This window comes from Brassica rapa, chromosome A09 (assembly GCF_000309985.2).
Source record: "Brassica rapa cultivar Chiifu-401-42 chromosome A09, CAAS_Brap_v3.01, whole genome shotgun sequence".
NCBI classification, from domain to species: domain Eukaryota; kingdom Viridiplantae; phylum Streptophyta; class Magnoliopsida; order Brassicales; family Brassicaceae; genus Brassica; species Brassica rapa.
In genome coordinates, this window is record NC_024803.2 from 23,904,897 (window position 1) to 23,929,388 (window position 24,492).

Genomic DNA, 24,492 nt, shown 5'->3' on the forward strand with positions numbered 1-24,492 from the left:
ACCTGATTGAAACATGTATAAATAAAGTTCCACAACACATAAATAAATTCTACAACACAAATAAGTTCCACAACATACAAATAAATTCTACAACACAAATGAGACTCATTCATCATTTTTTTCGTTACCACTTCCTTCGTCTCCATTTCCACCGCTGTCACTGCCATCACTGCCACTTTCTTCGTTTTCACCAATCAATGGTGGAAACTTCTTCTTTCTCTTCCTCCGATATTCTCCGGCAGATGGGAATCTAGTAACTTGTAGTCTTCCTTTTTTTTTCTCCACATACGGAGGGAGGACAACCAGATATCGGATTTCCTCAGGAATTTCAGAACTTTCCCATGTTGAATGATGAGGCACTGGATATATTGTCATGTAATATGCCAAAGTCCACTGCTCCATCCAGTAATACCTAGAACAATAATGTTCAGCCATTTCTCCACGCGCCATGATGGCAGCAAGTGCATGCACACAAGGATACCGATCAATATCAAAACACCTACAATAGCATGTTTTGTTGCTTAGATCAACCAAATAACCATGACCATCCTCGCCAAGCACATTGTAGTGACCTTCAAATGTATTTAGCTCGGTCACCTTCAGCTTTTTAGCCGTAAGATATATGTGATGCAATATCCCATGCACATGTGGGATTAGTATATGCCTCTCTGGTACGCGTAGAGATAATAGACGGTATTTGTTGAACCATTCTGTTATCTTTTCCACGATCACATCAAGCATTGGCAACAACGCATATTTCCTTGGTTCCTTCAAAACACCATTGATAGATTCAACAGTGTTGGTTGTGTCTATGTTGTACCTTTCTCCCGGAAATTTACATCTTGCCCATTTTGTCTCATGAACACTGTCATCTAGATACTCGGCCGCTTGAGGATACATTTTCCTGAAATCGTTGTAGCATTTGATGAACTCCACCTCACTGTAAATACCAGCAATACTTCTAAATTTTTTGGCAACCTCTTTCTTGTTAACATTGCTGCAAGCTCCGCTAACATTATTAGACAAGTGATAATTGCAATATCCATGGATCGCCAATGGGTATACCTCGTGTACTTTCTTGATGATGCTTTGGTTTCTATCAGTACAAAATACAAGCTGAGGATCATCTGGTATCAAAGTTTTTAATATAGTTAAAAACCACTCCCAGCTTGCATTCTTCTCACCATCTACTACTGCAAAAGCAAGGGGATAATGATGATGATCTGGATCTTGAGCAGTGGAAATGAGAAGCACTCCTCTGTACACACCCTTCAGGTGAGTTCCATCCATTATAATCACTTGCCTCATCGCCTTGAACCCTTCGATGCAAGCTCCGAGCGCAAAGAACATATACTTAAACTGGTTCTTCTCATCCACTTCTAATCGTGTAATGGTATCAGGATTCATCCTTTGTAACATGTACAAGTAAGATGGCAGCCTAGCAAAACTCTCCTCCGGGTTACCACGCAAATCACTCAAAGCTTTATTTTTCCCTCTCAAAGCCGTAGAATATGAAACTTTAACACCCAGCTTGTTCTGCACCAAATCTATGAGAGTCTTTGGATCCGGAGTCTTGTATTTGCCGGGATAATCAGAGTGCACCACTGATGCGACCAAGCTTGGCGTGCCTCTTTTCTTCTTCTTCATGACACTTGCATCTCCACGAGAGCACGTATGAATCTTTCTATACGTTCTGATAGAGAAAAAATCAGAGTTCTTCAGCTTTGCAGCTCGTAAATACCATCTGCATCTAGCCCCACGACATTTCAATATGTAAACCCGAGGATTCGACTTCTGTATATCAACCTCAAAACAATTGGAATGCACACCTTTGTCCACTAAATCCCTCACTTCTTCTCTAGTCGCAAATTCTTGATGAAGACTAATATCAATACCATCATCCCATTCTGAATTGACAACAGGAGGTTCAACTGCTGTAACAGCCGGCAACTCCTCCCTATCATCCATTTCATCACCCTCTTCACTGATTTTCTCATGCTCAAACTCATCCTCCTGAATATGAGGAACAATTTCCAACTCTCCAACTCCAACCATGCCATCATTAGCTCTGGCATCACTCAGATTTTCCTCATTCATAGAAAACATCTCGTTGCTCTGATTTTCTGAGACGATTTTGGTAAGTTCCACATGCAAGACACAACGTCGGTTCTTCTTATCTACCATCATCAAATATCCTAAAACATCTTCATCATCCAAGATATAACAAGAATTTTTATTATTCAAGACCAGCGGAAAGTAACTCAGTTGAAGCTTGGTGGCATCTACATCAATCTTCAGTTTTTTGCCTATTCTATCAACCAAGTGGGAATAAGTAATCTCCTCATATATTCCTTTCATAACCAAAGTAGAAATATGTCGGTCTACACCATGTTCAAAGTGTATCACCACAGATCCATTGCTATCCATACTTCCTGAAATGAGTAAAAAACAACAATATTATTGAGTAGTTGTACAAGTTATATGAGTTTTACGATTGTAAAAAATATCTGTTATATTATCACTTTGACGGGTTTACATATCAAACTAGTTATAAGTTATACAAGTAATACTAGTTATCCGACGTTCATTTTGCACAGGACTATTACAAGTTATATTAGGTGTATCAATACCACCTATTCAATGTGTTACACTTAGTTGTACCAGATTTACTAATGATACATTTTCTATAAAAATGTTAGTAATACTACATCAGTTGTACCAGTGAAACTAGTTGTTAAAGAATTTTGAGTTACAAGTTGTACCGGTTGTACCATACACAAAAACGATTTCTTTTACAATTTTATGTTTCATACTCTAACAAAATTATATCAACCAACCTTATAATCTGACTAACAGTTAACATGTATTTTATATGACTTAACCGAAACAAATAACAATAAAAACATAAGAGAGAAAGACAAAAAAGAGGAGGAAGAGAGTTTACACTTACCAATATATTTCAGAACCAAGGACGACGCAAATGGGACGTGAATGTGTCATAACCTATAAAAATACCCTAAGAAACAGAGGTAAAGGTTTGTGGGCGAAGAGTTGAAGAATAGAGGTTTGGTCGGTGAAGGAAATGAATTTTCGTGGTTGGGTATGGTTGAAGAAATGAAGAAGAAGAAGAAGAGTGATTAAATTTTCAGTGGGACCCAGACAAAATCTGATGGCTAAGATTAAAACAGACTCATAAGATCCATCGGCTGAGAGACAAGTTTCATTAATGGTATTATTGTAAATATTTCATCTTTAAAGATCGGACGGCTCAGATTATAACGTGAAGAATCAGATCCAATGGTTGATGTTGAGCTTTCATTAAGGGTATAATCATAACTTGCATTCATTTGTCCCATAAGAGATTAGTTTTGGTGGTTATAGATTTTTTTTTGTCCTTTGTAGATTAAAGTCCGGCCGTTGAAGAATGCCCTATATCATCTATTTATTACTCGTAACGGTTACTTGTGTAATAAAATAATATTCAAAACCATTTAAATTAAATCTAACAGTTAAGGATTTCCACACATTATTTCGATACGAAATCAGTCAGTCAATTTTGTGGATTTAAATTCCCCTCCCCCCCAACTAGGGTGGCTCTCCCCTTCGATTTCAGACTTGGGGGTTTCAAAACTTTAACCAAACCAAAATAGAATAAACTGGGCTTGGTTCCGTTTTATCCGGTTCAAATCATTTCAAAACAGAAATACATAATAGAACACATAAATTAAATGTGAGAATGAGGGATGTGATAAAGAAAGATTCTAGGGAGCGACTTGAGAGACTCTCTCTCTCTCTCTCATCATCTAGTCCTGCTTGGAACTAGCAAGCCTTGCACGATGCCTGAGCTCAGCTCTCTTCCATTTTACTATTAAATAGCAAAGCGAAAACAGTGTGCTTATCTGTCAAAACACAAACAAACATGCCTCTATCAGATTTTCCGTAAAGTAATAATGATTATAAACCACATCACATGTCATTTTGTTCTCAAGTTAAATACGAAACAGATCCTCCAATTCTCAGTCCCTTAGTCAGCCATGGTTCTAATTCATTCTACACATTTCCACTTCTTCTCCCTAGGGTGTGAACACAGGAAGAGGAGGACTACTGTCTTTTAAATTTTGTACAGCTTTAATGGATGATGTAGTTGGAAACAACAATCTATGCACTCTAAATCTGGTTCATGAAACCAGTCTAACCTTCTTATATATTAATGCATAGAAGAAGGAGAAGGGCATTGCTAAAGTCTAAATGTATACCAGGATTATCATTGCAATGACCAGAAGTGGCCCTGACCAGAGAACCGAGACAAAGACTCCGTGCGGATCAAAGTAGTTTTGAGTTGAGAAGCTCTTCCAGTTTTTTTCTCAAGAGTCGGTTGAGGCTCTCTGCAAAGTATACCCCACCCACTGCAAATTGTTTTGGAACACATCAACACTAGCAGTAACATGTGTACTGATGGAAAAACTAACATCGGAAAACATTAAAATGATATGGAGATGCCAGTCATTGACTTGATGCTTTTAAACTATAAACTATCATACTTTACTTTCACAAACCATTGTGTATCCGAGGGATTTTTCTAGCATACAAAATCATAAAATCATTTCTCCATATGGATGGTGTTGTTACTCACTAACCATGGAACCTGAGATGTGAAAATAAATCTTTGCACTGAACCAAAAATAAAAACCCTAGCTAGGCTGTGGATTCCTAAAAGCAAGTGCGAAGGAAGAGATATCTGACGCTGCAAGGCACAAGTGTCGAAAGTAGCTCTTTGATACAAGACAAAATACTGCAAACCTAGCCCCTAGTGAGATCAGGAGATGGATGATTCATGAAACTTAAAAAAACACACTATCAAGACCATATTTTACAACATTACAGACCGGTAAATTGCCAACACCTAAGAGATGAACAAGATCAAAGAGGCTGTCAGTATTTCGAAGGGAACTTACATGAGAATAAGAAGAGGAACATGTGGAAGTTGAGACGCCTTCTAGAAAGAAGAGTAACAAGCAGAAACAGAGCATGAAACGCCATTAATCCCATTATCCAAGGTTCCTGTCCCCTAACAAAAATCAAATTGATTTTGCCGCATTAGAGCAAAACTACAAAGACAGAGATTGCTGATTCTGAATTCCGAGAAAATGCACGATTGAATTGAAAACGAAGGAGGATTCTTCAAGCAGTAGACTCACTAACCTTCCAATCAATGGCGTGGAAAAATCCGATGAAATTCTCGTAGGCAGGTTGTAGTCCGGTTCGGAGCTCACCAGAGAGCTTCTGGACCAGATCCGCCATCGCATCCATCTGCTGCTCCATCGCCGATCTTACTTCTTCCATCCCCCAAATCTAGCTCTACTTCGAAATCGCGGGCGGCGCTGATATATTTGACAATTTTCTTTTGCTTACGCTGCTGCTTCCTAATGCTCCCCAAGTTGTGGTGAGTTATAAAGGGCAATTGTCAATAATAGCACTTTTGAAGTTTATGTCACAAAAATAGCACTAGAAGAAGAAAGTCACAAAAATGACATTTATTAAAGGGTAAAATATCTTTAATACCCTTGGTTTAAAATTAAATAAACATACAAAAATAAATAAAAATAAATAAAATAAAAATAAATAAAATGAAAAAAAGAAATTTTTTTTTATAGTTTCAGATTATATTTTTCAGATTCGAAATTTTTATAATTTTTTTTTGAAATTTTTTTTTCGAAATTTTTTTTTTATTTTTTTTTAGTTTTCTTTTTATAATTTAAAAATACTTTTTGAAACTGTTTTTAAAATTTTTATTTTTATTTTAGTATTTATTTTTTATAAAATTTTAAACCCTAATTCCAAAACCCCACCCCCTTAACTCTAAACCCTAAGATTTGGATTAATTAACCCAAGGGGTATAAGTGTATATTTACCTCTTTAATGAAACCTATTTTTGTGATTTTGAACCTTGAGTGCTACTTTGGGAACAAAAACTTGGTTTGGTGCTATCCTAGTCTTTTTCTCAGTTATAAATGATAATAAAACCCCTTCTTAAAAAGAAACTAGATTTTAACAGGATAATTAAAATTTACATTGAATTATTATTTTTTATTAAAAGGATAATTAAAACTCTTTTTTTTTTACTTTCTAAACATGTTTTCATATCTGACATGAATTTGTGGTCAGGAGTTAGTTTCTTGATTATATATCTCTGGTATCTGCTCTAGACAGAGTTTCAATGCAAACTCTTCTCATACTATCAAGCCGGAATAACTAGAATGTAAGAAGATGTTTAAATAACTCGTGGAACCTTGAACCAGTAAATCTGATAATCCATATATAACTAGTTCAAATTTAATAAAAATCCGATAATTGAAAATCTGATAAAATTTAACAAAAACTTTAAAACTTGCTATTAACATGTGATTCAATATCGCTTGATTCTATAATTACCCAAAAATGTGATAAACTTAATTTTTAAAAATTGATTAACCTTCTCATATATTTTAATATCACATAAAATTAAATAAACTTGTGATTTATTTGACTTTGAAGAAAATTTTATTATATTTTTAATATCATTTTTGCTGATGCGATATATTAATTTATTTTTGTTATTAACAGCCTATTATGAGTTTGAATTTTTTATTTATTTTAAATTTAAATTTTAAATTTAGTTTTATGCTAATTAACTAAGATTTTGAACAGTTTGATTTAATTTTTTATATTTATAAAAGCTTTAGTAATATTGGCTGAATTGATTTCTAATGTAAGTAACATGGAATCAAAAGAGGTTAGAGGTGAATAAATAAATGATTTTGTAAAAAATATGTGTATTAGATCATTTAATGTCGGTAAATATTTTTATTAATGGGTCCATTATTCAAGTGGGTTGCATAAGAAAAACAAACGGTAAGAGAAATGTGAATCCCTTTTCTACTTTATGTAAACGGTTATACGTTTTAACGTTGAATCATAAGAAGTAGGTTTACAGAGCAAATTACTGTTATATCCTTAATGAAGGATAAACCATCATTTAAAAAAGCAGTAGCATCACATGTAATATGCTTGGATAATAAGAGGGCAAATAATACGGATGATCCTGTTTAACAGTATTGATTTGGTGCAATAACCATAAAATGTTTATAGTTCATAAATTAACAAAAAAAATGGTCCAAACAATATTTTATATATTTGATAAGGGTACGTGAATCAGTAGGATAATCATATTGAAAAAATATTAGACAAATAACCATGTAATAAAGGATGAGGTTTGATGTGATAATTTAGCATGAAAACATACCACTTTCTCCATTTTTGCGCGTGAATTGGCAAATGCGACGCCTAAATTTTACTATACTATATTTGTTCGATATGTAGTATAGACTAATATATGCACAAAATTTTGTTATAATTTCATTTTATTCGACGCTTTGCTATATAATTTCTCTTTACTCACCAGAGCCACTTTTACTCGCTGTGTAAAAGATAGATTCTAGCAATTGGAGAGTTGACAGCAGAAGATAATAACTGTAATATGAATCATAAAAACTATATATTATACTATATGTGTTTGAAAAATAGTATAGAATAATCTATTTATACAAATAGCATATTAGTAAATATAATTGCCTTTATCTTTACTGAAAATTAACATAATTGTCTTGCTAACTGCACTAGTCAATTCAAGCAAAATGAAAACACGCAACCCACATAACACAAATAAAGGCCGAAACATATTAAAATTATCTATTATCAACTGTCCTAGTCAACCTAAAAAAAGAGAGGGAAAGATGATGAAGAGAAGAGGAAAAAACAGGACAAGAAGAATGAAGAGAATAAAAAGGAATTAAGAGAATAAGAAGGTGGAGAAAAATGAAATAGAAAAAAGAATTGTAAAAAACTGTATTGTATCACTAAATAGAATAGTATATAGTATTTACAATATATTATAACCAATTACATATTGGTTGTTCGATGAGAGAACAAAATGAAAATATAAAAAATATGAGAAAAGATCTAGAGTTTTGATTGAATTAAAACTTTAGACAAATCAATTCATATAAAATTATTTAATCTATATATTTAAATATAGGGTATCATTTGAAGTAGAAATTAGACTATATTATATGAATTTACGATATAATGTAGAATTTATAACTCGATTTTCTTACTATAATATGATATACCAAATGTTATAATATATATATATATATATATATATATATATTTGTTTTAAAATTTTCAAAACACATCATAAATAGAAAATAAAATCTATATTTTTGTGAGTATTTTATAAATTTGAATAATTGTTTTTAAGGAAGCTAGAAGAAAAATAAGATTAGAGGGAAACACATTTTACAATAAAAGAAAAAAGAAAATAAAGAAAAAACAAAACCTCTATATATGCTTATACAGAGGGGCATAATTGCAATTAATACATAATATATATGAGTATTTGCACTCCCTACCCATACAATTTGCCATATTTAGTGATATACCTAAATACACAGTTGGACACTGTCATTTTCTTTATATGACCATGGTATATTCCTATTGAGCATGGAAGCTATCATGGATACTATCAAATCTGTAGGAGATATCTTTGTAAATAGGGATAAAATCGTTATTTTGCTCACTCTATCATCACTATTTGTCCCAAAGTTTTACTGTGTTAGGTAAATTCTTAATATGCCACTTTTTTTTAGTATTTTGAGTCAATTTACTCAATATATTGTATATCCTAGCAATTTAGGTGCTATGGTCATTTGCCTAATTAATTATTTTTCATAGTTATATTTGCCAATTTGTCTATCTTTAATCCTTCTTAATGTATTTCTTCTACTCAAACTAGACCTGTTCTAAAAATAAGTCAACTTTAAATAAAAATTCACTTCTTTTCTGTTTTCTAAAATAATTTTTTATCTTATTCTTTATAAAATACTAGAGGTTTTTTTTGTCAACTACTAGAGGTTAACTCCGCACTTCGTGTTATTTTCTTTGACATTTATTTTTACTCAGTTTGATATATTTGTGCAAATCATTGTTTATGTGGATTTTTTTATTATTATTATCACTTTCGTTTGAAGTTGTTTGATGGAAGAATATTCAGCTTCACTTTTGATTGAAGTTGTTTGATGGTAAAATATTCAGCTTCAATCTTGATTAACTAATTTTTAATACAATTTTTGAGATGGTTTGATTGAAGTTTCATATTATTTTTATTTTGATATAGATCTTTTGCTTATTTTAGATTATTTAGTTTAATTTCTGCATTTGTGTGTTCATTCTTATAGTGTTTATATTACGTCTCTTGTATTAAATTTATGTTTGAAGATATTTGAAATTCATATCGCAATTTGTTTTAGTTTTTCTTATTTATTAAGATACGGTAACATTAGATCCCGTGTTTATATCATGATAACAATTTTTATTCATTCACTTATTTTTGTTTTTATGTTTATTATTTTACTAGGTGTTTTGCCCGCATCGCGGGCTTAAACATTTTCATAATTTTTGAAAAGTTCTCTGTACACTATATTCATTATACTAAAATAAATCTTAAAATAACTTAATATTATATTTTTAATTATATAATTAAAAAAATTAATTTAATTAATATTTAATTATGTAATTTGTGTGTTTTAACTTTTTATTAAAATAATTTTTCAGATAACAATACAATATATATATATAAATTATCTCTTTTATAAATTATATTTTTAGATTTTGGATAATTCAATATTCTATTTTAATTATATAATTATACATTTTATTTGATTAATATTTAGTTATATAATTCATGTTTTTAAATTTTTACTAAAAGACTTTTTCAGATAACAATACAATATATACAGAAATTATCTCTTTTTTAAATTATATTTTCATATTTTGGATAATTCTTACTATTATTAATTTTAATCAATTATCTAATCAAATAAATTAAAATTTCGTTTTTATTTTTTTAATTTAGTTATACATTTTATTTGATTAATATTTAGTTATATAATTCATGTTTTTAACTTTTTACAAAAAAGACTTTTTCAGATAACAATACAATATATACAAAAATTATCTCTCTTTTTAAATTATATATTAAGATTTTGGATAATTTTTACTATTATTAATTTTAATCAATTATGTAATCAAATAAATTAAAATTTTATTTTATTTTTTAATTTAGTTATACATTTTATTCATTAAGGGTATAAAATCATTGCATCTAGGACCATTTCTTTCTCTTCTTGATTGAATGTCTATCTCAAGTCTCTTTACTCCTCAGCAGAATTCAGTTTCAGATAGTTGATTGTGTGGACAGATCCGATACAAGTCACTTCTGAAATCACTCCTACGTCTGATGAAACAATGGGCAGAGGACAACGCTCTCGGGTTCCTTCAGTCAAACTTCGAGATTATGTCATGTACAATGCAGCATGCCTTAAAGACCCATCTCTCGCTCTCGCCTGCTCTGCATCTGCGTTGTCTGAAACAATCCAAGGTAACTCACTTTACCCATTGACTGATTATATCACTGACAAAAAAATTTCGGTCTCACATCAGGCGTTTCTTGCGGCTATTACGGCTGTGGTTGAACCTAAATACTACCCTCAAGCTGCGAAAGATAAAATCTGGCGCGGTGCAATGAAAAATGAAGTTCTTGCGCATGAAGAAAGTGGTACATGGGATATTGTCTCGCTTCCGCCGGGTAAAACAGCGATTGGTTCTCGCTGGGTATACAAATATAAGTTCAACGCGGATGGCACCATTGAGCGCCCTAAAGCGCGCCTTGTTGGTATGGGAAACAATCAAGTTGAGGGCGATGACTTTGACGAAACATTCGCTCCTGTCGTTAAAATGGCTACTATACGTGGTTTGCTTGGTTTGGTAGCTGCAAAAGGATGGGAAATTCACCAAATGGACGTACATAACGCGTTTCTTCACGGTGATCTTAAAGAGGAAGTTTATATGCGCCTCCCACCTGGTTTTACACATTCAGATCCAACTAAAGTGTGCCGTCTTCGTAAGTCTTTATACGGTCTACGTCAATCTCCACGTTGTTGGAACGAGAAGCTCACAAACTCACTTACTGAATATGGCTTCCAGCAATCGTACTCGGATTACTCCTTGTTCATGTATACTAAAGGCTCTAAGGAACTTCGGGTATTATTCTATGTTGATGATCTTGTGATAGCGAGCAACGATTTGGATCTGCTAACCAAGTTCAAATCTTACTTGGGTAAGTGTTTTAAAATGAAGGATCTTGGCAAATTAAAGTATTTTCTTGGTATTGAAGTTGCTCGTTCAGAGGAAGGAATTTTTATCTCCCAAAGAAAATATGCATTGGACATCATCTCTGATACTGGACTCTTGGGTTGCAAGCCAGTGTCAATACCTCTTGAACAATACCACAACCTTGCTTCCGATGCCAGTCCTCTCTTATCAGATCCAAAGAAATATCGTCGTCTTGTTGGTCGTTTAGTTTACTTGTCTGTCACACGACCTGAGCTGTGCTACACCATTCATCTTCTCTCTCAGTTTATGAAGTCTCCGCGTGAAGCTCACTGGTCTGCGGCTCTCAGAGTTGTTCGGTTCCTAAAAGGCTGTCCAGGTCAATGACTTCTCTTTCGCGCAAACAGTGACCTTGATGTTTCAGTTTATGTCGACGCCGACTGGAGTACATTTCCAGACAGTCGTCGATCGCTTAGTGTGTATGTTGTGCTGCTTGGAGGATCACCGATTGACTGGAAAACTAAGAAACAGGACACAGTGTCAATGTCGTCTGCCGAAGCAGAGTACCGAGCAATGGCTCTAGCAACTAAAGAAATGAAGTGGGTGGTTCCTCTCCTAGAAGATATTGGCGTCAAAGTAAAGACACCAGTGGCGTTTCACTGTGATAATAAAGCAGCAATTCACATAGCTGCGAATCCCGTGTTTCATGAACGAACCAAACATATCGAGCGCGACTGTCATTGTGTTCGTGATGCGGTTAAAGCTGGTCTCATTGCTACCATTCATGTCAGCACGAAGAACCAAATAGCGGATCTGTTGACCAAGGCATTGGGACGACCACAGTTTGAAGCCTTATCATCCAAGTTGGGTGTTCAAGACCTTCACTCTCCAACTTGAGGGGGAGTATTCGGAAAGGGAATCCTATAGTTTAGGATTGCCTTTTATACTTAACATAGTCGGTTGTTTAGATATGTTAAGATTCCTAATTCATCTAGGGTTGCTATGATGTCGTATGTATATATACGTTTGTATCTGTCACGATCAATACAAGTCAGAGTTTACAATCTATTCTCTAGTTTACAAACATTGAGGTACAAACAACCGCTAAGGTCTCTAATGATAATAAATCTGCCACGTATATAGCTACAAACCTTGTTTTCCATGAGCGTATCAAAAATGTGTAAATCTACTGTCACACTATTAGAGACCAAGTCAAGAATGGTTTCATCTAGCTTATGCATGTTTTGAATTTCAATCAACACGCATACATTTTGACAAAATCATTGCATCTAGGACCATTTCTTTCTCTTCTTGATTGAATGTCTATCTCAAGTCTCTTTACTCCTCAGCAGAATTCAGTTTCAGATAGTTGATTGTGTGGACTATACCAATGGTTAAGTTTCCCTTTGCTTTAAATCGTTGTATATATATATATATATATATATGAGCAGTGAACAAATTTACGATTAGAGAAAATATAATTCATATATTTCAACTTTTATCTTCAAGTTGATCCAACGGCAAAGACTTCACGCATAAGAGTGTCTACAATAGCTAGCTCAGAATCTTCTTCTGAGATGACTTGCTAAGTAAGATCCTTATGAACCCAACGTGATTCCTTACTCTTATCAAATCCATGTGCACAACTACATAATCACCGTGATAATGATGTATAGTTAGAGAGGATAACTTATTTCTATAGTTCTACCAAAAAGGTAGGAGGAGTTCTCTACATAAATTCTCTTCTTTCCTCTGCGTACGCGTAGAGGAATAGGATTATAGGACTGTGTAGGATAATGTTAATAACATACGTATTACGAACAAACCAGAAGACATATATTAAATTAAGAATCTGCAAATGAAATTGTTGAGGGAGGAGAGAATAAAGCATCTTCAGGACTTGGAGGCTGTTATGGGTCGTTGCTTCTTACGAAAGAGGTAGTTCATGAGCATCCCAACTAAAGGGAAACCTGTTACCATGCCTATGTAACCAAGCAACCATATGGACCGTTTTGTCTGGCGGCACAACACGTTAAAGCTTCTCTTATCTTTAACCTTTGGTCCTCTCTGTTTCAATACTTGTGTTGCATCTTTTGACCGTGTGGTGTTTTCCTCCAAGTTGACTGCTGCTACCAACCCGTCTTCTCCAATGTTCAGGTACGGGCCTTGGTTTATTGAAGGTTCCTCCTGCTTTCTTGATCCTGAGCTTCCACTCTCTTGAATCTGCACAAAGTCGAATTGGTGACTTTCTCTTTCAGGTTTCTATCTTTGAATGTTAGGTAGGCCGCCATAAAAAATCAACCAATAGACAAAAACAGTTGAAGATAACAAACAGAGACTTACTTTCTGTATATGCATATAGCGACTGCAGCTAAGGGCGCCAAGAAACTCGTTGGTGGCCCGAACCCACCTGTACCAGGTACCAGCATATATATATATATATAACCGTTTACGCACTTATCTGTTTTCATGCTTCATAAGAAAGAATATAGAGAGAGAGATACACACCACAAGCTAGATGCAGTTAATCCTTCGAAAAACGCTAGATGTCCACCGTGATTTGTTGTCACCAAGACAATGTTTTTGTTTGCCCTTTTTTCAAATAAAATTCATGTAAATAATGTATCTGTAATAAGGATTCAAAGATTTAAAGAAATCACGGCGGGTATTACCGGCATTCTTCCCAAGGGATAGCTTCCTTTGTGCATAAGGGATCATCTAGAGCACTGATACAGAGTAGCGGCACCGCCACGTTTCCTACGTATTGGGTACTGCTAGATTTTCGGTAAAACGTATCCACAGTCTGCGTTAGGGGTGCAAATCGTTGTCACTTTGTTAAATTAACAGAGAAATTAACTTAGCTCTGATTATGAAGAGCATCATCGCAAAGATGTACAGATAAGGCCAATCCTGGAGGAAAACTAACAACAAAAGTTAAAACACAACGGGAAAGAAACAAGTACCTCAAATTTCCCGACATGACATGTAGCATGATTGTCAAAATCTCGGATGGAACGTGACTGATGAAGCAATAAAGTTGGGTAACAACAGACAAATGTTAGTAGTAAAATAAAATGTATTTGTGGTTGGTTACACAATGTAGCTTACACTACTAACCCTTTTTATGCCTTCCCAATTAGCAAGCCGTGTATACTGAGGTTCATGTCTGCAAATGAAACTAGAGTTATAACTGTAACCTGATCTTCTCAAAGTAGTTAGAAACTCAAAAATATAGGCAGTACTTAGACCAGTGAGGTGTGGACATACAATTGGGCATAACCTTGAAGTCCGATGGTTAGAGCTCTGTCGTACAACCTTTGTTTGAATTTTCGGGAGATAAACCTGTCACCAATCTTGTTGGGAAGAGAAAGTATAATCTATCAAGCGTCCTCTTATATCAAAGGTTTCTAATCAGATAACTAAAGAGAACTTAGACACGGCAAATTTTGGAATCAATATATCTAGAAGAAGAAAATGGTTATGAAAAATTAACGCACCAAGAGGTCCCATGGAGAGCAAATAGCAACAGCGCCCCTCAGAGGAGTCTTCTCACCCTCTTCCCCAAGGTATTTCACCTAAAACATTCGATATATTCAGGTTTGTGTTGTCTATTAGATGAACCTCCTCATGCAAATCATTGTATTGAAAAAGGCTAGGCTGCAGCCGAGTGAGCAATATGAAATATGTCCATGGAAGACAAGCAAATCATCATCACACTTGAACGAAATTCAAAGCTAAGCAAAGTTGCTCTGCTGGATCAAACAAGAAACTAAAATTTGTTTAAAAAAAAAAAGGACTAGTGTTCCTACCAGAATATTAGCGCCAATGCTAGTTCCAATAGCAAAGAGAGGAGCCATAGGGAACTCGTGTTGAAGATGATCAAGAACTACCCGTACATCCTCTGTCCATCCAGCATTATAGAAGCAATCGGACTGCAACAAAGGGGGAAGATAATAGAAGAATGTGTATACGTTTCATAGAAGATGAAAACAAAACTAGGGAACTCACAGTGACAGAAATACCACCCAGTCCTCTATGGTTGCTTATAACAACATTCCAACCGGATTTTGCAGTGTTATAGGCAAGGTGCTTTAGATACTGTACATTTTTTAATAATTTAATGGGTCATCATAATAATATGCACTGTATATATAAAGCACAGTCCTAGAGCACAGACAAGAGACTTACTGCAGAAGAAGAATCACTAGTTAGCCCTGGAATAACAACAGCAATAGGAGTTGTGTCTTCTTTACTGATTTCATTCTGATTGTGAGGATCCGCATCAGCAACTGCAACAAAATAAAAAAAAATCAGTTTCAATAAAAAAAAATGGTAAATGTTTTTTTGGAGGGGGATGTTGAATAAATTAATGTAATATACCATGGGAGTTGATAAGCCAATCCAGAGCAATGGTTCCACCATCAGAAGCACGAAAGAGCTTTCTGACAGAGTACAAATTAAGGAAGGAAAGAGGAGAGTTCATCAGCTCAAAATGCTGTCTTTAAAAAAATTAGCACCAAAAGAAATGGCAATCACCTTGTGTAGGTGAAAACGGGAGGCAATCCATGGAAATTAAGGAAACAAGTCTGAAGATGAGGACTCGCTAACCATGGTGTCGCCACATACCTTATTAGACCATACAATAATCGAATTAAAATTTTTCTTAAATCGTATATATATAAAATGAGGTAGTCACCGGCCGTGAAGAGTCCGGCAGCGAGAGACAACACCGTGGTAAATAGGAGAATCTGGGTTGTAGATGAGATTCACTCGACCTCTGAAATACTGAAGAACCGCATCACCAAGGAAATGGAACTCCACGAAATTGTAGAAGAATACGGTCCAGATGAGGATGAGGGCGTAGAGATAGTGACGAATTGGGATGAGCCAGAGAGCTTCTAAGAGAAGATCGTATGGAGAAGGGGTCGTCGGATCGTCCATTGATCCGGCGAGAGGAATATCCTTTTCTTAATTAGAGAGACGGATCTTCTTCTTCTTCATGTAGGCCTACGAACGACAAGGAACTGGCGGGGCGGGTGCAGTGTTTTTATTATCACCCGACTCACATTATTTAATTCATATTTTAAATTCTTTCTTTTTTTAATTATTTACACGCCGACGCTTTCGCTTCTCACGTGTAAACCTTTCATTTCGTTTCCTAGTAAGCAGTAACACGACCATTTCGTCACGTTACAAGATTGGATTGCAAATCCCAATTTGAAGGGCAACTTCAACCTTTTCCTCACAATCTTTGATTTTCTTCTTCAACTTTGTCTAACGTGTGGGAACAATGGTTTTGAATAGTTCACTTTTTTTTTTATTAAAAAAAGAGTAGTTGCGGAGAAGTGTGACTTCTATCCACCATCCATATTTTATCAAACGAAATATGCATTTCTCAAGTTATCCATTATATATTAATTAGGAAACATTACAACATTGTTTTGTAGTCACGTGTTACCGTGAGAATGAAATTCAGAATTTTTTAAAAAAAATAGGTTGGTTCATCTTAATTTATATTATATTTTTTTATTAAACTAACTATCAAATTGATAAATAGTGTATAAAAGAATATTCTCGCAGTTTTCCTAAATAAAAGTTACGTAATTACCTAATATGATTAACGTATATATGACCATTAATAATTATAAATAATAAAGATTTGATAACAATTTTTGTATTTTTATTCATTTTTGTCTAATTTTATATTATTAAAAGAAATTAAACAATAACATTAACCATATAATAAAAAAAATTAGATTTTTCGTATACATTTTGAATTTTTAAAATGACTATAAATTATCAGAAATTTTAAAATCTCACTTTGAAATTTGTGATCAATGGCTTAATTTGTTTTGTTATAAAAAGATACAAATGATCATAAAATTATATTAATATGAACTTTTATTTAATAAATATTCAAACTAAATAATATATATTTTCAGCTAACGACTTAAAGCAAGAAAATTGGCTGCATCTATTTAGTTGTCAAAACTATGTGGAAGACTAAAGTCAAAGTAATTTGATTTTGGAAACAATACTAAGCTGCTTGTTCTAAAACCATTAAAATATAGAGTGATTTACACTATAGGGCAGTTTATGAGTTTTTATTACACCATAAGACAGCTATTGCTCCTAAGGTAGTTTTTCACAACTACAAGCTAACTACGTTCTTTATTGAAACTAGATGGACCCCACAACTTTCCTTTTAATTTTGGTTTCTTTCTCTTTCTGTTAAAGAGAAATAATTTTTAATGGTAGAGAAATTCCAACAAAAATCTAGGAAACAATAATTTTAATGGCAAAAAAAGATGAAGAGGAAGAAACTGAACGGTAGTCACTTGAATACTTGCCGTAAATGCATATCGTCGTCTTTTACTTCGTCGAAGGCCATGATCTGTTGTAATATTATTTGTCATCTCCTCAGACGCGTTAATTCACTTTGTCATCTCTTCCGTTGCGTTGCAACAATGTTTCCAGCGTCGTGACTTTATCTCTCTCGCCGTCACGGCACCGTAGAAGCTCGGGAACATCAATGGCCACTTTTGTTTTTTTTTTGTATTTTTGGTCCTTAACGTTTTGTATAATTTTGTTTTTAACCCTAAACTTATTAATTGTGCATATATCTAACCCTAAACCTATATGTGTACAACTAGTTTATATATTGGCTCATTTTAGTTGTACACGTGTACATGTTTCAAAATGTACACAAAATCACCCACAAACGTTTTGATTCTTCATTCTAGTACATCATCATAATTGCACGAATGATACTTGGTCTTTTGATTGCTTTAATTTTTTCCTCCAAACTTTCAAAATTAAACAATTGTCTATTTGATTTAGCAAAAAAAAACTGATTATGTACTACAACCCCATGCTAATGCAATTGAGCACATATGTGCACATATTTAAATGCATTATAAAATGAATTAAAAGAACAAAAATCAAAAGCTAAAAATCATTAGATATGATTAACACACAAAACCATGTGTACAACTTTAGTTTGACTTTTGTTATGTATATTTGGTATTTTTTAGTAAGCGCCAGTCACCATATGTGTACAACTTCTTTACATATGTTAAAATAACACAAATAAACTAGTAAGATTTTCTAAAATGCATAAATGAAACCGTAAATTTAAAAAGCATTTGGCGTGTACACTATATCATGCACACAACAATTTTATTATCCACATGTACAATGATTCACATTTACATCAATTAACTTGTACAATAATATATGGACACCAAATAATATGTTAAATTTATTTGCAATGATTCATATTTACATCTGATAATCAAGAATACATAACAATGATTGCAATGATGGTCAAAATCACCAATGTGTACACACAAATACATGTGAGTTTCTGTAAACAAGTATACACGTGGACAATGAAATATGTATACACATGTACACCGTAAACATTGTCCACGTGTATACTTGTTTAGAAAAACTCACATGTACACCCGTCATTTGTACACCAAATAGGTTTTAACATACATTTAGTGGTTTCAATATTAGAACTACCAATATTGTCCAATAGCAACTGAAATCGTTTAGCATAAACATGAGCGATTCATTTGGGATTCATCTGAAAAGTAAGTGATTCAAGATTATGATATTTTAAAATTTTAATGATTTTGAATATCTTGTGTTAGTTCATTTTAATCATTTTAAGTTACAGTTTTGGTGTATATATTGCACTTGTGTATTTATTTGCATATCGCAAGGTATAAAATGGAAATTTAGCAGTTTGGAAGTAAATTTAAGGAGCAATCTCACGTTAAAATAATATTGGGGTCAAAACTGAAATGAGACAAAAGTTGAAGGATTAAACGTGCAAAAATGCCAAAGTAAGCCATTGTTACTCTTGAGCTTTTCGTGCCAGTAAGAAGGGGCACAAAAGAGGGATGAAGTTCACGGCGATGATGAATCACAACGAGAAAAGAGGAGCTGAGACACAACACAGAGGATTGAGCCACACTAAGAATAACGTGACGGATTGGATTCAATTGTCGTGTGACACCACAAGGAAAATGAACGCGGAGCTTGGAGATCGAGTTTGGTTGAGGCTCCCCTGCGGTTTTGAAGCAATAACAGAGTACGGCGACACAAGAAGACATAAATGCCGTGATTGAAGCTTGAATCAATCACAATGTTGACGTCGTTGTATACATCATGATTTACCATCATCAGAGATATAGCTTGACATATCTCAAAAGATAGATTGAATAATAAAGATACTGATTATAAACATATTTTTTAAAAAGAAAGTTCTAAGAAAACAACATTCATTTTACAAAAAAAATAAAGAACTCGTGAGAAGGAAACGAAGAAGAAGATACATGGGACCCATTTTCTTTTGTTTGCTAAAAAGAGATGTGATTAAATCCCGTAGAAATCATATATTAAAGAAATGGGACCTACTTTCTTTTGTTTACAAGCTATTTAGTTAGTTTATGACTAGGAAATAGCTTTGATTAGGAAAAAACTACCCTAGTAGTACAAACTGTCTTATAGTGTAATATTAAACTTGAAACTGTCTTTCAATGTAATATTTTCTAAAATATTCCCAGTAATGTTAAAGTAAAGTATTAAAAAAGTTGTAGAACCTGTTTTGTAATAAAAATTCACTTGATGACCACATTATGATTTTTATAGGTATAAACAGGGTGATAAAATTTTTTAATCCCAAATTGATCTAGCTCATCATAAATTCAAAATAGATTTCACTCCACAATTACAATTACAAATGTTCGGTCCAATATATAGATGATTACATAAAGAAAACATAATTGTATGCATATTAAAAAAATTCAAACACATATACATATTTAATTTGTTAATACTATATATTTTTAATTTTTATTATATAAGCGCTCACTTTGGGCTGGTCTTATCCTCGTATACCATATAAAGTAAAAAAAATGAGCAATCAAGAAAACATTTTATAGCATTATTATTTATTGTATGTACACAATACAACAAGAAAATAGAACCACAATACAAAGGAAACCAAAGCCAAATTACACCCACAAACCCCAAAACCAAAATGTAGTAGTAGTAGTACAAAGTTACCAACCTCTCTCTGCCGTTTCTGATCTTCACCTACTAAGGGGCTTCTCCATGGGGATCAATTTCATCATTTTTGGAGGGAATAAGAGAGGATGCTTGTTTATCCAATTCATTTGTTTAGCTACAAGCTCCGAATGGTGTCCACACGATCAATCACATCCAGGGCTTTCATGCGATCTATCTCAAAGTCAATGATTGGCACAGATGAAGGCCTTCTCATTGCGAATGCATCCTTCTTACTCTTCATCATCTCCCCCATCATTGGCGAGTGGCTACTGCTTTTGCTCAGCCTGTGATGCTTACACAGCCTTGCTTTAGCCACCGTCTGAAACTCTTGGCTCTTGCTGATTCCTGGCGTTTTCCTTCTCTTGCTCACGTCTCTAAGCATCTCTTGATCCTCCATTGTCAGCAACGGAGACCCCATACTTTGGTTGTTGTGTGAACCGCTCGAGAGCTGGATCGCTTTCTGGTTAGGTGATCTGATTGGAGACTTTACCGGAGATCTTAGCCCAAAACCAGTAGTTGCCCTCACTTGGGTAACCAGATGATGCAGCCACACCACCAGGTCTAATATGTAAGCCTCAGTTTTTTCTTTATCTGCATGGTGAAGCGTATCTATCCTTAGTATGCTCTGACCTGCTGGTCTCTGGTTCGCATCTGACCTGAAATTATTTCCCATGTTCCATATCATTCAGCAAGCAACGCAAAATGTATGTATATTCAGCACAAAGAGAGAACAGCCTAAGAATCAAGCTTACCCGGAACTTGCCCATTCCCCAACCCATCCAAACCCGTGATGCGCTCTGGTTGAGAAAAGAAAAGAAAAGACAGAAGAGTAAGTCTGACTTCCTTAATTTATAGAAACCAAGGGGTTTTTGTCAAGTGTAACAAGCTTAAGTTGAGAGCAAATCAAAACAGATAAAGAGTTCTAGTGATGAAACACACCAAAAATAATGAGAAAGAAAATAGCGTAGAAGCTTACTTGGTTGTGTTTGTAGCAACAGGAACAAGCCACTGCAACGTTTTTTCCATTTCGGCTTTTATTTGAGGAACAGTGAGCTGGTAAGAACAAAATAAAAATAAGATGAGCAGGCATACAAATAACATTTTTAAAGTAACAATGCACATCGTAAATTCATTATGTCAGCACAAAAGCATTATATTTATGTGCAGTGTGAAAGAGTACTAATAATACCTCTTCCTTAACCTGGAAGGACTGTATTCTGGAGCGTAAAGCAGATTTTATACTTGGGGGCAAACCTTGGTACAAAGCATCTCTTGTGCTCGAAGGCATAGTGCTAGACCGGGACACCTACTCATAGAAATGAGAAAATAACTTAATTTGAAATGAATTCCACGAACCGACACAGTCGATATGGGTCCAATCATATTAATATTTGATAATGCTTCGTGGCAGATCATTGGAGACGAGAAACAGACGATTCACAATGCCAGGCAACTAGACAACTGCCCAAAATACGGAAAGTAAAACATAGTGAAAAGAAGAATAATAACTTACAAGAGTATCAATTTGAGTTATGATGTTTGCGTAATGTAAGGCAAGACCAGCAGAGCCCAACTTTTTATGATTGATTGGTGGGTCATTTGCAGGCTTGTCAGAATCTGCAATATCAAGTAGAAGGATCATGAATTGATATTTCATATTAGAAGCTGCAATAAGACTAAAACCCTTTTATCCGATAACTGAGCCTCACCTGCACCACCAAAGGCTTCGTGAATCTCCAAATGCAAGAAATGGACAACGTCCACTAGTTTCTCCATCACCTAAGAATTATCAGTATGTTCAATAATTATAGAAACTTCTCAAAAAGGACATATAAATTGGTTTATCAGGTTGCAGCCCTTACCTCTTCCAAGATCCTAGACCAAAGAGATTTTTTCTTTAGGTTTCTTACATGCTTCTTCTGACTCTTTAATTCAGTTCTCAAGATAGCGAGGGTATCTCCCACACCTTAACAAAATTGGAACAGAAATTAGAACGGTAAGCAACAAAACGGAAGACAATATCATCCATATCTACCTCGTTGTACTGTGCTTGGGTTCTCTTCTTCCTGGATCTTACGTTGGTAGTCTTGTTCAAACCTATCCAGCGCATGGAGTTCATGATACAAGTCCTGAAAGCATAGCCGATCAAAAAAGAGTAAATTGCCATCCAGAGAGAGTCAAGCAGGACCAATTATCACGAAAAATACGTACAGCTGTGAAATGAACAAAAGTCATCAGCTGGTGCATTATGGTTTCTGCTTCCTGTTTCAATTGTTTCTGGGGAGTAAATTCAGAGCCCAACCTAAATCATCATAACACACAACTAATGAGGAAAAAAAAAGAATAGACCCATCGTGTGAGCGAGCAAAGCGACAGGATCATGTTGGAACCTGTCAAAGAAGCGATCCAGGTTGTGGTACTGAGGGTCCTTGCAACGATTCCCAAAACGCACCACCTCTCCAGAAAAAATCTTCAACTCTTCTCTGTTCAATAATACATAACTTTGAGCCACAAACAGAAACCAGAAACAAGAGAGGAACAGAGAGTAGTGTTAACCTTTTATCAGCAGCAGCTATCCTCAAGAGTTCATCCATATCCTTAGAGATAAGGTTTTGTACACCTTCTGAAGGCAACACAGCCTCTTTCAAATGTGTGATGCTATCTTTAGAGAGAGAATGCATAAGATTGGCGCCTTTAACAATGGTGTTAGCAACTTCGAAGGACAAGATAGAGATCTTATTCCCTTTAATGGTGGTGGCAGAAGAAAAACCAGCATTTAGATTCAGGTTGGTCATGCTACTCCCAAGTGTGTCCAATACATCCACAGCTTTACCAAGTCCCATAGTGCCAGCCCTGCCTAACAGTGAGCTTACTTCGGAAACCTATAAAACAGAAACACCTCAAGTCAAGTCCAAAAAAAGAGAAACTGAGGTAACAGTTTTATATACCTTTGCCACAGCAGCAGCAGCTTGCCTAGACTTAGTGGATCTTGATTTCTGAGATAGGTCCCTTGATAAACGGGGAATACCGTCCTCAATATTCTGAGGATGAGTTCCGAGAGTGGGAAACGAAAACGATTCTGATGAGGGCTTGTCCTCCCTCACCGGAGAAGGAGGATCACCACCATCTTTGTGTCTGAGATCACCAGCAGAGCCATTGTTGAGATGACCATTATTAGCATGTGGAAAGGTTCCAGCAGGAGCGTTATTTACAGAGGAACTCCTAGAGCAAAGCCCACCCATCACCGCCTTTTTTTATTATTATTATTAATTAAAAACTAGCTTCAAGGAAGAGTCTCTACGAGACTTGAAAAGGATGAACAATGTAAGTAGCAAAGCACTGGAATAGCAAATCCTGATCCGTGTGAAAGCAGCAGTCCATTTAACATTAGTGGAGCAATTGCTCACACAACAACCTGCCATCAACACAAGTCAATAATATCTAACTACAAAATTGCAAAACCCTAGATTAGAAGCAAGAGGGGAGACCTACGAGGCAGAAGAAGACTCGGATCTGGGAGTCAGATCAAACAGATTCTACGCAAGTCCGGCTTCGTTCTTGCTCACCCACCATGAGCTAAAGTCACCAACTCCAGCTGAAGAGAGAGAGAGAGAGAGAGAGTTGGGGAGTGTGAGAATGGTGAAGCTGCCAAAGTTAACCCGAATGGGCTTTCTCCCTCAATTCAAAGTCTTCGATGCACATCTCTCTTCTTTTTATTTTTGTGTTTTTTTTTATTAACAAGTTGCCATATTATTATATTTATTATATCAAATATCGATTACTACAACAATAAAAAACACTATAGTTTATTCAATTTTGGTTTTAAGTATAGTTCGGCAATTTTGGCCCTGTTCGTTTGTACATCTCGAAGATGCATCCAGATGGTCCATCTAGATGTCCTACCCAGATGATCCATCTGGGTGTTGTTCGTTTCTTCATTTCGTCCATGCATCCAGATGAATCATCTGAATGCAACTATGTTCGTTTGATTTTCATTTTTTAACTTCCATCTTCATCCAGGTGAACTTGTTAATAAAATGACTAAAATATAATTTTTAATGTTTCGGCGGAAAAATAGCATTTTAACGGTTTTGGCTGAAAATATATTTGCGGTTTTTGAGGAAATATGTGTTTTTCGCGAAAAATGCATTTTTATGGTTTTGACGGAAAATACGTTTTATGGGTTTGGCGAAAAATACGTTT

General features: G+C 34.8%; 4 protein-coding genes across 6 annotated transcripts; all 4 read right to left on the reverse strand.

The window, feature by feature from the left end:
* Window positions 1-105: 105 nt before the first annotated feature.
* LOC117127772 lies at window positions 106-2,427 on the reverse strand. The gene has a single exon (XM_033278430.1). The coding sequence runs from the start codon at window positions 2,425-2,427 to the stop codon at window positions 106-108; it is 2,322 nt and encodes a 773-aa protein (XP_033134321.1).
* Window positions 2,428-3,465: 1,038 nt separating this feature from the next.
* LOC103840007 (transmembrane protein 18) lies at window positions 3,466-5,579 on the reverse strand. The gene is given in 5 exon segments (XM_009116488.3): window positions 3,466-3,899; window positions 4,257-4,361; window positions 4,363-4,406; window positions 4,956-5,061; window positions 5,203-5,579. Coding segments are annotated over 5 exon segments (492 nt in total). The 5' UTR covers window positions 5,344-5,579; the 3' UTR covers window positions 3,466-3,803.
* Window positions 5,580-12,881: 7,302 nt separating this feature from the next.
* On the reverse strand, window positions 12,882-16,289 carry LOC103840008 (embryogenesis-associated protein EMB8). Of its 2 annotated transcripts, XM_009116489.3 has the most exons (14): window positions 15,905-16,284; window positions 15,745-15,834; window positions 15,589-15,650; window positions 15,397-15,497; window positions 15,217-15,306; window positions 15,018-15,140; window positions 14,706-14,783; window positions 14,476-14,561; window positions 14,326-14,374; window positions 14,172-14,228; window positions 13,881-14,011; window positions 13,717-13,800; window positions 13,552-13,618; window positions 12,882-13,431 (listed from the first exon to the last, which is right to left on the reverse strand). In XM_009116489.3, the coding sequence occupies exons 1-14, from the start codon at window positions 16,147-16,149 to the stop codon at window positions 13,102-13,104; spliced, it is 1,593 nt and encodes a 530-aa protein (XP_009114737.1). In that variant the 5' UTR covers window positions 16,150-16,284; the 3' UTR covers window positions 12,882-13,101. The 2 variants fall into 2 exon arrangements, with proteins under 2 accessions (XP_009114737.1, XP_009114738.1); XM_009116490.3 differs by lacking the exon at window positions 15,217-15,306 and having other exon boundaries at window positions 15,905-16,289.
* Window positions 16,290-20,136: 3,847 nt separating this feature from the next.
* LOC103840009 lies at window positions 20,137-24,030 on the reverse strand. 2 transcript variants are annotated; one of them, XM_009116491.3, is made up of 13 exons: window positions 23,782-24,030; window positions 23,238-23,704; window positions 22,846-23,171; window positions 22,680-22,772; window positions 22,501-22,591; window positions 22,325-22,418; window positions 22,152-22,255; window positions 21,999-22,068; window positions 21,803-21,906; window positions 21,479-21,595; window positions 21,266-21,342; window positions 21,042-21,086; window positions 20,137-20,945 (listed from the first exon to the last, which is right to left on the reverse strand). In XM_009116491.3, the coding sequence occupies exons 2-13, from the start codon at window positions 23,529-23,531 to the stop codon at window positions 20,405-20,407; spliced, it is 1,956 nt and encodes a 651-aa protein (XP_009114739.1). In that variant the 5' UTR covers window positions 23,532-23,704; window positions 23,782-24,030; the 3' UTR covers window positions 20,137-20,404. The 2 variants fall into 2 exon arrangements, with proteins under 2 accessions (XP_009114739.1, XP_009114740.1); XM_009116492.3 differs by having other exon boundaries at window positions 20,405-20,945; window positions 23,778-24,028.
* Between the last annotated feature and the right edge of the window lie 462 nt (window positions 24,031-24,492).